The sequence below is a fragment of the Vipera ursinii genome (genome assembly GCF_947247035.1).
Source record: "Vipera ursinii genome assembly, chromosome: 7".
Lineage (NCBI taxonomy): Eukaryota > Metazoa > Chordata > Lepidosauria > Squamata > Viperidae > Vipera > Vipera ursinii.
In genome coordinates this window covers 37,386,224-37,402,222 of record NC_139521.1, presented here as the reverse complement: position 1 = coordinate 37,402,222, position 15,999 = coordinate 37,386,224, and the positions used below count along the sequence as shown (strand labels likewise).

Below are 15,999 nucleotides of genomic sequence, written 5' to 3'. Positions count from 1 at the left end.
CACTTACAGAACTGCTTCTCTCACTAAAAATTCCCTGTCAGATTTTACCCAGTTATTTAGGTTGTAGGAAGATTGGTAGCTTTTGAAACACTACCTAGTTAGAATTTCTGTATCATATTACAACTTATGGTAATGGCTTTCAAAGAGACTGATAAAGGCAAAGAATTGGTATGTTTATTTAGTATTTAATGGTATCTTTGTTGTCTGTTTCAGCTCAATATGAACTCTGCTCCAACCTTCATGCATTTCCCTCCAAAAGGTAAGCCCAAGAGAGCAGACACATTTGACCTACAGAGAATTGGATTTGCTGCAGAACAGTTAGCTAAATGGATTGCTGACAGAATGGATGTTCACGTAAGTCATTTAACAAAAGAAAAAGACTGACCCACTTTAATCTTCTAGGTTCTGCAACAAATTGACCTAGGAATTGGGATTCACCCTTCAATGATTTTTCTTCCCCCCACAATATTCTTCTACAAAAAAGGACTAAAATAATAACAGTACCAACAGTGCTCTTTCATCACCCTGTCCTAATATAAAAGATGAAAAAAATGATGTATTTCAGATTTGTTTTGCATAGCTAAAATATTAATCTTGCTGTCTTCTAACAACATGAGGAATGATAGTATACCAATTAGGTGATTAATGTAAGCATCCACTTGAAATATTACTTATTGCAAGTAATAATTCCAAAAGTCTGACTTTTTAATGCTATAAGAGAGCAGTTACATAAATACACTGAAAAACATTATTTAACTGTATACAGATGTAGTAGCAAGAGTGCTGCACAAACTTATTGAAATTACTTTTCCACCATTTGAAGCCTGCCAGTTATGCTGATTTGTTTCTCATAATTTCCAATGAATTGGAATTCCTATACTGTTAATAATATTAATAATCAAATGAAAAGGGATTTGTTTTACATCTTTTGGGAGGAGATGGGAATGGAAGCAGATCCCGAGTTCACTTATTGAATGATTCCTATTTGTATTCCTGAAAAAGTTGGTACATAAGAGAAGAACTCTTCTCACCAAGAAGAGTTCCAGAATAGCTCTTGTTCTGTTTTGTATTCCTTTCTATTTTACAGGGAGGTTAAAAAAAAATCCTTTCCAATTTAAATTTATTCATCTTGTTCTCCTTCCATGGCTGTTTTGTTATCAGCTTGATAATTTCTTCACTCATAGAACCCACAATAGATGCTTCCCCCATTATCTTGAGCATATTCTCTCAAATATAGTTTTGTCCTTGATTGCTGTTATGATGGACACAACCATGTGTTTCGGTATCTGTTTTACTTGGGATCAGACTTTGAACCATCTGGCTCGGACTTACATTCAGTGGCATTGAGAGGATAGGTTGATTTTCCAACCTTGTGTTAGAAGACACACTGGTCAAAGAAATGGACAAAAACTTCTCGTATAAAAAGTTACAGGAGTTATTCTTGCCATCTAAATACAGTGATATTGCCATGAATGATTACCTTATATAGTGTAGTAGTTAATCTATCCCTGGTGTATTGTATATTGAACTTCTTTTCCCTAGTCAGTTACAATAGTAATGTCTATGAAGATTGTGTGCTATTTTATTAGTATTTTACTATATACCTGAAAATAGGCTAGGGCTCCTGCTCTAGTTGTGCCTAATGCAATATGAATGGGATACGTTTTACTATTCTGCATAGTGAAAATGGGTGACATATAAATTTAATAAATACATCTTTATGTATTTAAGTTAGTTCATTGCAGAGTGACTCTTTGTATAATTCCTTCCTTCCTTCCTTCCTTCCTTCCTTCCTTCCTTCCTTCCTTCCTTCCTTCCTTCTATATTTCCTTCCCTCCCTCCCTCCCTGTCAGATTATAGAACTCCAGACTTTGGGAGATTTTCTGCAACGTTATAAAATTCTTCTTTAAAGGAAGATATTAAGATTGATTTTATTTAATTAACAAAGTGCAAATTATGTAATTATATTGTTTTATTTCCTGGAGCATAACAATTTCTATTTGGAATTTAAGTGGGTGTTCATGTTCATAGAAACACTTCTCTTCATATTGGCATTATGTTTTGAAGATTTTTTTTCATAACTGCAAATAAAGTTGTACTAGATGGCTTGATTGATTTTCATGCATATGAGTTTTATCATGAGCTGCCAATTTTGTTTAAAAGTTGCATTTCCTTGTAGTGCCAGAAAGTAGAATGAATTACACTAATCAAATCCCACCTCCCATTTTACAGATCAGAGTGTTCAGGCCACCAAATTATTCAGGTACTATTGCATTGGCTCTCCTGGTATCGCTGGTTGGCGGTTTGCTCTACTTGCGACGAAACAACCTGGAATTCATCTACAACAAGACCGGTTGGGCAATGGTTGCATTGGTATGCCAACTTAAAAACAAAAAAAGTTTTGAATTTCAATAATTCATTTCTCTATATTCCACAGTTTCAAGTTTCATTTGGACTGTTAATGAGAAAGTGCTGCATCAATGAATAGCTTAGAGAAAGACAGCATTGATTACAAAATCATAACAGGAACAGCTGGACCTAATCTTAAGGGCAGTAAACAGTATTGGTTGAGTAAGGGCCTGCAGTCAGGAGAGTACCAGTATTTTAACTAAATTTTAATTGGTTCCAGCATTGGTGCGTGTTTATTAAAAAGTCAGTAGTTCTAAAGGTTAAAATGTCAAAAAGAAAGAAAGAAAGAAAGAAAGAAAGAAAGAAAGAAAGAAAGAAAGAAAGAAAGAAAGAGAAAGCCAGAAGTTTCTATAAGGTATCACCATCTGAAAATCATATTCATTTCTTTTTCAATCTCATATTACCGTTTGGTTGGTTCTATACACATTTATGAAAAAATTCTAGCCTTTTGCTTCAATGCAGTATACCCATGCCTCCTTTTTTATGTTACAGTTTTTAAGTAGTGCAAAATTGGTTACTCTAAAATAGAATTTAAAATGTCCTGCCTGATACTTCTGAGCTTCTCAGTGAAATTCTGCTTAAGGATTATAATTACTGTTTTAAAGCTTGACAGACCTGAGATGCAAAATACAAATTTGCCATGCTGCAAACCTATTCAAGAAGATCAGCTATGGGTCAGATTCCACCTGGGTAATTATTAGGGCTGTGCAGAGCATTCATAAGCATTGCAAAGTGTGTTTGTGTAAACCAAGTATCCTCCTTTGATTTGTTAAAGGACTAGCATCCTTTGCCAAGCTTAGCAGTTTGCTTAGAGAGTTGTCTCCAGCTGTCTTTGTGTGCATGCAGAGGTGATTCTCTTGACTGGTGTCCCAATGGAAGGGCTGTTTTTGAAGAAGCTTTACCACCTTCTCAACAGCTATATTAACTCTTCAAGGAGACACACTTTGTCCACATTGTAATCTTTTAAACATCTTACACAGTTCTCTGTCATGTCTCGGCCCAAAACTGATTGCAAAGTGATGAGCAAATTTCCACATTTCCCTGAATTCAGCCACTCTAATGCTGAAGGTGTTGCTTTTGCTGGTCAACAAGCAAGACCAGCATCAGCAATTGATCCCAGAGCTGTTTTTATATGATATTCAAGGAATGGCCACTTGATTATCATTGTGCTTTTTATTATAGAATAACATTGTAACACTACAATTATTATTATTTCCAGCAAAGACAGATTAAAACAAATCACTTTCAGATAATATCATTATATATACTCAAAAATGTGAAATCAAATTTGGATACTGTCCTATCTGTAAACAAATTACAAGTCTACATAGACAGATTACTTATCTAGAGTCTGTAATCTATGCTCTTCAGGCAGAACTTGGGTATCCAACTCAGCCCTTCTGCTCCATTGAGCTGCCCCACTATCAGATCCCTCTACCGCAAAGATCCTGCAGGAGAAGGGCAGCATGGACAACCGTGGGATCTGGAAGGGTGAGAGCTGTGAACCACAAACAAAGCTTTCACCATATCCCTGCTTAACAGATACAATGTCCTTGCTGACCTTAATAGGGATACTAAGGAGACAGGTCAAGGTAGTTGTGATTATGATAACTCAAATAAGCAGGGGATCATGGTCTGAGACAAAGAATTTGTTTTGGATAGGGGAAAGTGTGAATCAGATATTACACATCAGTCATGCAAGAAGAGCAAGGCATCCAAAAAGAGAAGCCACTTCTGGTTGGTGATTCAATTATAAGGAAAGTAAATTTAGGAAAGGATACAGAGGTTTCAAAAGAGGTCAGGTGTCTTCCAGGTGCTACTGCCAACAGGCACAAGAAGCATATTTTTAAGATAGTCAAGAATGCCAGCAGGGCTGTGAGGTGGATGCTTTTGTACATCTTGGCACTAATGATCTGTCCCAAAAAGATGTACTCTCTGTGCAGAATGATTTCCAGAGTTTGGGGCAGGAACTTAGCAAGATAGGCTGTAGGCTTACTTTTTCAGAGGTTTTACCAGTGTATAAGGAACAAAATGGAAAAGGCCAGCATATAGCACAATTCAATATGTGGCTAAAGGAGTGGTGTAAAGGGGAAGGCTTTGGGTATATTAGTCACGATGTTTGCAGCTGATCCAATGAAAAAGTGTACAAAAGAGATGGTATGTATCCATCAAAGAAAGGGACTGAGTTACTTGCATTAAATTCACAGATTTTCTGGAGAAATATTTAAACAGAACAACGGGGACAGTGAGTTAATTGATATAGAACATTCATGTCCCCAGCAATTTAAAAATAATAGTGTTATCAGTGCATGTAACATAGATGTGTGTTTGGATAAAAATATCAAACTTGCTGTCAAGCAAAATCAAGTTTTTAATAGTGAGTGCCACACCAAGTGCACTAATCAAACAGGTGGTAAGGAAATAGGGGAACTATGTAGGTTATACATATAAACTATATAACCACACAGGTTATATAGAAAGTAAACAGAGGGTCAGTCATAAAGAACTCAAATGTCTATACACCAATGCACAGAGTATGAGCAATAAATAGAGTGAATTAGAAAATCAGGTAAATGTGGGCAGCTATAATATTATTGCCATTATGGAAACTTGGTGGGATGAAACCCACAAATGGAACATATAGCTAAAGGGATTTCAATTATTTAAAAGAAACAGACCAATTAAAAGAGGAGGTGGAGTTGCTCTCTATATAAGAAATAACTACATCTCTACAGAAATAGAGAACAACAATGATGGAAACTGTCTTGAATGTATTTGGGTAAATATAAAAGACGGGGGGAAATGACATTACCATAGGTATATACTATAGGCCACCCGACCAAACAGGAAATAGATGAACCTTTTGCTAGTCACTTAACTAAGGTACAGTATGTAGGAAATAAATCACAATAGTAATGGGGGACTTTAATTATCCTGACATCAACTGGGACACAAACTCTGCACCAAGTGAAGATCAAACAGATTCCTGACAAACCTAGCAGATAACTTTGTCTCCCGAAACGTAGAGAAGAGAACTAGGGGATCAGCTATATTGGACTTAACTCTCACTAGCAGAGTTGAAATGATAGAAGGTGTTGCGGGTGGGGGGGAGTGATCATGCAATATTGGAATTCAGTGTTATGCAAGCACAAGCAATAGAACATAGTCAAACTAGAGTTTTGGACTTTAAGAAAACTAATTTAAGTAAACTTAGACCTTGGTAAAGATTCCCTGGATGAGAATCCTCAAGGGGAAAACAACTCAAGAAGCTTGGGAAAATTTGAAAAGTGAGATTATAAAAGCCCAGTCTAGCACAATACCAATGAAGAAGAAAAATAACCAGCATGGCTGCATAAAAAACTCTCTGATAAATTGAAAGACAAAAAGGACAAGTATAAAAAATGGAAAGGGGGCATATAACTAAGGCAGAATATCAGCAAATAGCCCAAGCATCCAAAGATGAAGTGAGGAAAGCTAAGGCTCAAAATGAAGTAAGGCTTGCAACAAAAGTAAAAAATAACAAAACAAAAAAGCTTCTTTCAACATGTAAAAAACAAGAAAAAAGTTAAGGAAATGATTGGTCCATTAGTGGGAGAAAGTGGCAAGAAGGTGACAAGCAACAGGGAGAAAGCAAAATTACTTAACTTTTTTTTGCATCTGTCTTTATAAAAAAGGGAAAAATCTGTCCAACCTATCAAAAAAAACCCTGTACGGTAAAAAACAGATTACAAAGTTAAAATAGGCAAGAAAATGCCTATTTTAGTGAGCACCTGTCCACCCTAGACAAGTTCAAATCACCAGGATTACACTCCAAGGTTCTGAAGCAAGTGGCAGATGTGATCTCAGAACCACTGAACTATATCTTTCAAAGATCCTGTAGCACCGGAGAACTACCAGAGAACTGGAAAAGAGCTGATGTGTAGTTCCCATCTTCAAAAAAACGGATCCTATAAGCCTGATCTCAATACCTGGGAAGATTCTGGAAAAGATAATCAAGTAACGAATCAGTGAGCACCTAGAAGCAAACAAAATCACAGCCAAAACCCAACATGGGTTTGTCAAAAGCAGATCATGCTAGACAAATCTTATTGCATTCCTTGACCGGGTGATAAAATTAGTGGACCAGAGGAATGTTTGGACTTCAGTAAGGCATTTGATAAAATAGACCACAATCTACTACTTGATAAGATAGAAAAATGTGGGTTAGACAGCATCACCACCAGATGGATTCATAATTGGCTGACTGGCCATATTCAGCATGTGGTCCTCAATGGAACTGTTTCTACATGGAGGGAAGTATGTAGTGGGGTGCCCCAAGTCTCTGTTCTGGGCCCAGTGCTCTTCAACATCTTCATCAATGATTTGGATGAGGGGATAGATGGGAAATTCATCAAATTTGCAGACAACACCAAACTGGCAAGAATAGCCAATGCTCCAGAAGACAGGCTTAAGATACAGAAGGATCTTGACAGTCTTGAACATTGGGCACTATCTAACAAAATGAAATTCAGTAGTGGAAAAAAGGTTCTACATTTAGGCAAGAAAAACCAAATGCACAGGTACAGTATAGGTGCTCCCTTGCTCAATAGAAGTAACTGTGAGAGGTTTTACTTTTGGGGAAACACGGTATAAGTGTGTATCCAAGCAGTGTAGCCTTTTGTAATTGACAGATGAAAATTTTATCAGTGTGCAGATTTTCTGGGTGCAGTCCAAGATACTTTTGTATGATGTGCCAATAACCACTTGGACCATAATGGAGGGTTTATGCCATAATCGTTCAATTTAAATTTTTGAGATTTTTGTACTTTGTTTTATAATTACCATGAAATTATAAATATTTATGTATAAATTATATTTTTCTAATTTTTTATGTATTGTATAATAATATAATTCTTAATGATTATTTCAAAAAAAGACAGATTAAAACTCTTTTGGCCTTCCAGAAGGGTATTAAAACTTGGTTAAGCCAGCTGACCTGGGGCCTGGAGGGAAATACCGTACTCACTATTGGAGATGGTTGATGGTGTAAGATTTTATGTCCATGCTGTCCATCTCCTTGGTTTTAGTTTTTAGATATAGCTTTAAAACAAACTTAAAATACAAAACTCAAAAATATCCAAGAAGACAAAAAAAAATCAAAGTTGTTATTTTTATTGTTTTCTATGCTGCCAAGCTATATTAATCTTTTAAAATAAAATAAATAGCCTCGTATAACAAGAAGTCTATATGTTGGCTATACAGGTGAGAACATTGGTCTGCCCCATTGATCAGTTATATAATCAGTATTGTTAGCAGTCAATTTCTGTCTGCTTCAGAATTAAATCGAGTGAATTCATACATTATAATTTGTTCTTGGAGAAAACGTGGGATGACTTTTCAGATAGGAAGAGTTAGCACATTTCTTTAGAAAATAAATTGGATAATAATGCTTCAATAATTTGAATATAAACTTTTGAAGGGGTAAAAAAACTGAACAACAGCATTACAGTGTTATCATGACTTAGTAATTAAAACTTTACTAATATAGAAAGGCTGATAGGTTCCACAAATAGGAATAAGTTATTTGTGTAATGTCTCCTTCTAGCATGTTTCATGAAGGAATTGCAATTTTGTAGACCATAAAATATGCAATAACAGGAACGGGGAAATGGAACTGAATATTACAAAATGTGAAACAATAAGAAAATGAAAATAAAATGAGCTATATTTCCTGGCCTTCTAAAAAGAAAAGCAGCCCAGAGGAACCCACAATGAAGACCAGTGTTCTCTATAAACTCAATTTCCCAAGCATTGTGTAATCATCCAGTTCTAGATGTAGAGGACTTGTATAATGATGTGAGTTTATGTTGCCTCCAGGTTGCATGTGAGTTAGATGGTTCATTAATATCTGCTAGTGTTCATGCTAGTTTGTTTCTTCTTAATAGATAATGCATTAAAATAGCAAGAAGGCCCTGATGCTGACATTTTTCAAACGGGCTATCACACAATAGGCACATAGTTGTTGAAGCTGCTCTTTGTTCAGCTCTGAATAGTTGAATATAGATGTTTTCTGCGGCTTCCGAAAGCTTTAAACTCAAGCTACACAAGTGGGTCAGACTGGAATTATTCTGTATATGTACAATATTTTAAGTTTGCTAAAGTGGAGATTAAAGACCCTTTAAAATTTGGGTCTGAGAAACATAACTCCATTCCCATTCTATAGCAATTGGCATTACGTTTTACGTTTACGTTTTATTTAATTTGTATACCGCCCTTCTCCCTAGGGACTCAGGGCGGTTCACAGGGCATATAAATAACAATACGATACAATACAAAAGTTAAAACAAAGATTAAATCAGTGCCCAGTTAAAAACAATAATCCTATTCTAAAACAACAATTTAAAACCCAACTCCCCCGTCAGGCCAGACCAGCTAATTCAAATAAATGGGTCTTCAGGCCACGACGGAAAGTTCGGAGGTCTGATGCCACCCGGAGCTCCACCGGCAGTTGGTTCCACAAAGCCGGGGCACCCACAGAGAAGGCTCTCCCCCTGGGGGCCGCCAGTCGGCATTCCCTGACCGGAGGCACCCTGAGGAGGCCCTCTCTGTGGGAACGCACAGGGCGGAGGGGAGTTGACGCCGGCAGCAGGTGGTCCCCGAGGTAACCCGGACCCATGCCATGTAGGGACTTAAAGATCATAACCAAGACCTTGAACCTCACCCAGAAGACAACTGGTAACCAATGCAGCTCGCGGAGTAAAGGTGTAACATGGGACTACCGGGAAACTCCCAAGACAACTCTCGCGGCCGCATTCTGTACCAGCTGGAGCCTCCGAGTGGTCTTCAAGGGAAGCCCCATGTAGAGAGCATTACAGTAGTCAAGGCGAGAGGTCACGAGCGCATGAGTGACCGTGCACAGGGCATCCCGGTCCAGATAGGGCCGCAACTGGCGCACCAGGCGAACCTGGGCGAAAGCCCCCCTAGTCACGGCCACCACATGATCTTCCAGGGTAAGCCGTGAATCTAGGAGGACTCCCAAGTTGCGAGCCCTATCCACGGGGGGTAAGAACTCACCCCCCACAGAAAGAGATGGAACATTTTGAATGTCCCGGGATGCCGGAATGCACAGCCACTCAGTCTTGTCAGGGTTGAGTTGAAGTCTGTTCCTCCCCATCCAGACCCGAACCGCCTCCAGGCAACGGGACATCACAGCGAGGGCATCACTGGGGTGGTTTGGGGTCGAAAAGAAAAGTTGGGTATCATCGGCATATTGATGATACCCAACTCCAAAACCACGAATGATCTCACCCAGCGGTTTCATATAGATGTTGAACAGGAGAGGCGAGAGAACCGACCCCTGAGGAACTCCACAAACGAGAGACCTAGGGGCCGATCTCTGCCCCCCTGCCAACACCAACTGCGAACGTCCCAGGAGATAGGAGGAGAACCACCGAAGAACTGTGCCTCCCACTCCCAATCCCCTGAGACGCCGCAGCAAGATACCATGGTCGATGGTATCGAAAGCCGCCGAGAGGTCTAATAGGACTAGGACAGAGGAATATCCCCTGTCCCGAGCCCTCCAGAGATCATTCACCAGAGCGACCAATGCCGTCTCCGTGCTGTACCCGGGCCTGAAACCCGATTGGTAGGGGTCCAGATAATCCGCTTCATCCAGGACCAGAGGGAGCTGATGCGCCACCACACTCTCGACAACCTTCGCAAGAAAGCGAAGGTTGGAGACTGGACGAAAGTTGTTCAAAACAGCTGGGTCCAAGGCAGGCTTCTTGAGGAGAGGTCTCACCACTGCCTCCTTCAAGACGGTGGGGAAATAACCCTCACTCAAAGAAGCAGATATAACCGCCTGGAGCCAGCCTCGTGTCCTCTCCCTAGCTGCATAAACCAGCCAGGAAGGGCACGGGTCCAACAAACATGTGGAGGAGCTCAGTCTCCCCATAATCCTGTCCACTTCATCAGGGGTCACAGAATCAAACTCTTCCCAGGTAACATTGACAAGACCACTCGTGTCCTGCTCGCCAGACTCTGCCCAGTTGGAGTCCAAACCGGTCCGAATCCGAGCGATTTTATCCGACAGATGTTGACTAAATTCCTCGGCACGACCCTGCAAGGGATCCTCCCTCACCTCCTGATTAAGAAGTGAGCGAGTCACCCTAAACAGGGCGGCCGGGCGATTATCTGCGGACGCAATGAGGGTAGAGAAGTAGTTACACCTCGCCACCCTCATCGCTGCGAGATAAGACCTAATATAGGTTCTTAACCGCAACCGGTCGGGTTCGGATCGGCTCGACCTCCAACAGCTCTCTAGGCCCCGTTTCCGACGCTTCATCTCCCAGAGCTCCGCGGAAAACCATGGGGCTCGCTGGGATCTGCGCCGGGTCAGGGGCCGCAAGGGTACAACCCGGTCAAGTGCCTCAGTGGCTGCCCTTTCCCAGGCTTCCACTAAGGCATCCGCCGAGCTGTGAGCAATGGAGGCAGGTGGGGACCCCAGCGCCGCTTGGAATCTATCAGGATCCATTAAGCGTCTGGGGCGGTACCATCTGATTGGCTCCGTATCCCCACGGCGGGGGGTGGCAAAACGGAAGACCATCCGCAGGAGATGATGATCGGTCCATGACAGGGGCATAATAAATGGAGAGCCCCCACCAAGATCATCCAACCACCGTCTAGATAAAAAAATCAGGTCAAGGGTGTGACCTCCCTCATGAGTTGGTTCAGAAATTACTTGCGTCAGGTCCATGGCCGTCATGGAAGCCATGAACTCCCGAGCTAGCTCAGATGAGCCTCCCAGGGATGGTAGATTGAAGTCTCCCAAAACTATAAGTTTGGGAAACTCAACCACCAACCCTGAGAGGATATCGAGCAGCTCGGGCAGGGCTGCCGCTGTGCGACTAGGCGAAATGTACACCAGCAGCAAGCCCAACTGCGCCCCAGAACCAAATCTCACAAAGAGAGACTCACACCCGACTATCTGAGAAACGGTGGTCTCCCGCGGACATAAGGTCTCCCTAATAGTAACCGCCACTCCCCCACCCCTACCTTGAGCTCGTGGCCGGTGTAGCACCCGGAAGCCTGGTGGGCAGAGGTCAACCAAAGGGACCCCACCCTCTGGGCCCAACCAGGTCTCCGTGATGCAGGCCAGGTCCGCATGCTCACCCTCAACTAAATCCCTAACGAGGGGAGCTTTATTAACCGCAGACCTGGCATTCAGATACACTAGCCGGAGCTCAGGAGGCTGCACATCATCGCTCCCGGGACCTCGGGGAAGAAGCAGAGGGTCGGAGCACCTCACCGCTTGCAAGTAGCGGAGATGGCCCTCCCGGTAGCGATACGGCCCCTTGTCTATCCGCCTGCTGCCATTCCCCGTCGTGGGAATTGGTAATCCCACGACCCGCTCGTGAGCCCCGGAGACAGTGACACCCCGTTCTCCCGCCGCGCAGTCGGACCCAAGTCTGGCCTGAACCATGGTTGATTGGCCACCCCCCACAGCCAGACAACCCTTATCACCCACCCCTCTCCCTAACCCTATAAAATATTTAGATAAAAAAATGATCAGAGGCCTTCTATTAACTTTATATTGACGGCCCCTGCCCCTACCCAGCCATCTCTCCGGGTCCCAAAACTCGGGCCCGTCATCGAGGTTGAGAGTGTTTAAAGAGGCGGGTCGCACCCAGGAGAGGGGGGCTCCCCTGAGGGCATACAAGTCCGTGCTAGTATATTTTCGCATAAGTCTAGCAAGTCCAGGAAAGGCGTCCCATTAGTTGTATCCATGGGAGGATCGAAACATAAAGACAGATATCTAGGTCCCCACCCAATTTCACTGCCACTCAGTTGGGTGCCCCCAGAGACAGGCCACCCCCCGCTATCTCACGACGGGTTGCAACTCTGATCCTGGAGGTGGGCCAGATATCCTCTGGGTAGGCAACCCCATAGAGCTCCCACCTCCATGGGGCCGCAGATGGAAAAAGTCAAGCCACTCTCCCACCGTGGCCAATACCCAGGTGTGTCCCAAAATCCAAGGGGAGAGGGGGGAGGGTAGGCAGAAAGAAGATAAATATGTATGTCCATATGTCTGAGGCAAAAAGGGTAGGCAGGCCAGGATAGTGAAGATGGTCCAAAATCGCCAACATCGGTGCAAAAGCAGTCCAAAAGCGGTGCGGGAACCACGTCATCCCAGCACCATTATGATGATCTGCGATCATCTTCACCGCCACTAAATGGACTGAAGATGCCATCGCCGCCAAGATGACTAACAATCGCCCTTTCCACCGTCGAAATGGCCCAAGGGCGACATTGCCGCTAAAAAGCAGCCCAAGGCGAGCTAGGGCAACGTGGGAACCCCACCGCCGGCGAAAGGGCCAAAAGCCGAAAAAGCGCAGAGCCAGCCACCGGCAAACGGGCCCACAGTCCCAGAAACGCCGGTGCCGCCGTAAGCAGTCCAAAAGCTGGCCCCCAAAATGTCTCATCAGCTGTTGGGCCGCCAAAGACGGCCAGAACACACCATCTTCGCCGTCGCCGCCGAACACGTACTGCCGCCATTGCCGCCGAGCGCGGGCCGCCGTCGGCGTCAGGCGCGGCCCAGAGACCACCGCAACCAGCGCCGGAGACGCCGCCCACGCCATTGCCGCCATTGCCGCCATTGCCGCCATCGTCCTCGCCCGAAATCGCCGCCGCCCAAGCAGATCCACCGGCGTCCACCCCGACAACCAGGGCCAGTCCAGGAGCGCCGAGGCGGCCCAAAACGGCCCGAAGCGCAGGAAAAACGCCGGCGCCGGCCACGAGCAGCCACAGACAGACTGGGAAGGAACAGCTGACACGAAAGAAAACAGCCGGCGTCGGCCCCAAACAGCCGCAAACGGTCCGGAAAGGCGGCAGCAGAGAAAACAGCCGGAGGACAGCAAGAAGCAGCCGGAAAACAGCAGGGCCAGCGAACGGGCAGCTCAGCAGATGAAGCAAGTCACCGCCAGCTTCGTCGACCTCCTAATTGTCTCGCTGCCTGATCCCCCAATCCCTCAGTCCCCATTCTCAAAAAGCCCAAAGGCTCATGAGGGGCTCCCGAGAGACGCCTAACAGCTGGTGCTCGCGGAGCTCAGCCGAGCACGTCCGCCATCTTGGGTGGGAGGATCAAAAAAAAAAAAAAAGGGGGGAATTTGGGGATATTTTGTTTCTGCCTCCTAGACTTATTTATTTAAGAAAATTCATAAGGCCACCCAATTCACTGAGTGACTCTGGGTGACCTGCAAAGATAAAAATAATAATAAAAAGCGATAACTCCCACCCTTCAGAATATTTATTTTATCCTGCCTTTACTATTTTTATTAATAACTAACATACAGTATCTAATATTCCTTCTCCTCACAACAGCTGTGGGAGCTAAGTTGGGCTGAGAGAAAATGACTGGCCCAAAGTCACCCAGCCAGCTTTCATGTATAGAAAATGGATTGATTTGTAGACTTCCAGCATCAGACGAAGACCCATTTATTCAAACAGGCTTTTGATTGAATCTGCCCTGTTGCATTTCCTGCCCTTTTCTGTTCTTCTTGTCTACTTGTGTTAATGTTTGTGGTTTTATAGTTTATTGTTTATATTGCACTCTGACTGGAGATTACTTAGTGATAAAAAGGGGGATAATAAATCAAATGAATAAGGATGAATACATTCGCCAGCATCATTTTTCCCCCTCTGAATTCATGAATATGATGAACTCATGGATATGAAGGGGCCCTAAGTTCCTTTTTGATCAGAATAAAATCCTCATGAGATTTTTTTATATCTCAGTATTAGCTTGGTTGTTTGATAGGTGATAAATAGAAAAGAATGTATATCATAATTCTTATTGCTGTAGATTTTAAGAGTATAATAGAGTTGGAAGGGACCTAACCCAGGCCCCTGCTCAAAGAGGAAACCCTATACCCATGGTGGCGAACCTATGGCACACGTGCCACAGGCAGCATGCAGAACCCTCTGTGGGAACATGCGCCATTGCCCCAGTCCTAGGCATTCAGCTGGGTTTTATAAAACCTTTTCGCTTTAGGCCTCTGCTGCCGTGTGCAAAAAAAAGGTTCAATCAATCAATTTCAACTTCTCATGGGAAAAATGAAAGATCTTGCAAAATTGGAATTGATTGATTGAACTTTTTAGTCCCAACCAGTCTTCCGTTACCACCGCAGCCACGCCCACCCAATGGGCCACACCCACCCAATGGGCCACACCCATCCGGCACCCAATGATACATAAGTGGATTTTGAGTTGCAGTTTGGGCACTCGGTCTCTAAAAGGTTTGCCATCACTGCCCTATACCATTTCAGACAAATTCTTTTCTTAAAAACCTCCAGCACCCACAACTTCTGGAGGCAAGTCGTTCCACTGATAAAATTGTTTTGTTAGGAAAATTTCTCCTTAGTTCTAGGTTGGTTCTCTGATTAGTTTCCATCTATTGCTTCTCCTACTTTCAGATGCTTTGGAGAATAGATTGACTCCTCTCTTATTTTGGCAGCCCCTTAGATATTGGAACACTGCTATCATATGACCCCTAGTCCTTCTTTTCATTAAGCTAGACATACCCAATTCCTGCAACCATTCTTTGCATGTTTTATCTGCCAGTCTTGTAATCATCTTTGTTAAATTTCTCTGCACTCTTTCTAGAGTCTCTACATCTACACATTGTCCTTAATGGAAATTTTATCCATGTTTTTAATATTTTAAAATATGATACCATTTAATGGGCTTGGACTTTGCTTTAGAATGTTCAGTCCACTTCAATGAATTTGAAGTACAGCTATTGAAATGTAATGAAATGTTTTGATAGAAGTAAAAATAAAAATGATGTAAGGAGAGTGAACTCAACATATCCTTTAAAATTAAAAGAAACAAGTGTTGTATTTCTTTGAACAAATTATATTCTGTTTAATTTAGTTCATGTAATATATGGGTGACCATCATGTTAAATTACATTAAGAAGGAATTAACTATACAAGCTAGAATTACTCTATTTAGGTTCTAAAATTCCAGATGAACTGTAGGTGGAAGCAAAGAGAAAGAGTATATTTTCTTTCTAACTTGTTCATATCTGATTTTTTTCAGTTCAAATATGTTAATCCTTTCAATAAATAATCCTGCTGACTGAATACTGAATACAATATGCATGTTTAGGTACAGGAAGTCTGTGAAAGCCAGTTTCTATGGGGGGGTGTTTCTTAATTTTTACAGTAGTTAGTCACCACAGTAGTCATTGAGTTAGACCTGTAATAGAGTCTACTTATTACAGCTGAAGGTCAGTATGACCGTTAAGTGAACCATTTCCTTCTTCCCTGCTCTCCAGACGTGGCCATTTAACAAATATGTGGGTTATGAAATAGAGTATGGGTGCCTTGAGGGCCCCTGGAGAGGCCCTGGAAGACATAGCACAGGCCCTATTCTAAGCCGCCTCATCCCCTAAACACATGGGTCCCACGGTCCCACATGCTCCTCCTCACTTCCATCACTGATTGCTCACTTTTACCGTACACCTCCTTCTGGAAGCTCTACAGATCTCACTAGGAATAAGAGCAAACTGCTCCATCTCTCAGCATCACTAGACCACCTGGCTGAGGCCTG

The 15,999-nt window shown here is 42.8% G+C and overlaps 1 protein-coding gene across 1 annotated transcript in view; it reads left to right on the top strand.

Moving 5' to 3' along the window:
* TUSC3 (tumor suppressor candidate 3) overlaps window positions 1-15,999 on the top strand; it is a 163,488-nt gene that overhangs the window by 78,660 nt on the left and 68,829 nt on the right. Inside the window, exons 4-5 of the mRNA XM_083367761.1 lie at window positions 214-354; window positions 2,233-2,373. Of these exons, the coding sequence (XP_083223887.1) occupies window positions 214-354; window positions 2,233-2,373 (282 nt within the window). The remainder of the gene's footprint in view (window positions 1-213; window positions 355-2,232; window positions 2,374-15,999) is intronic.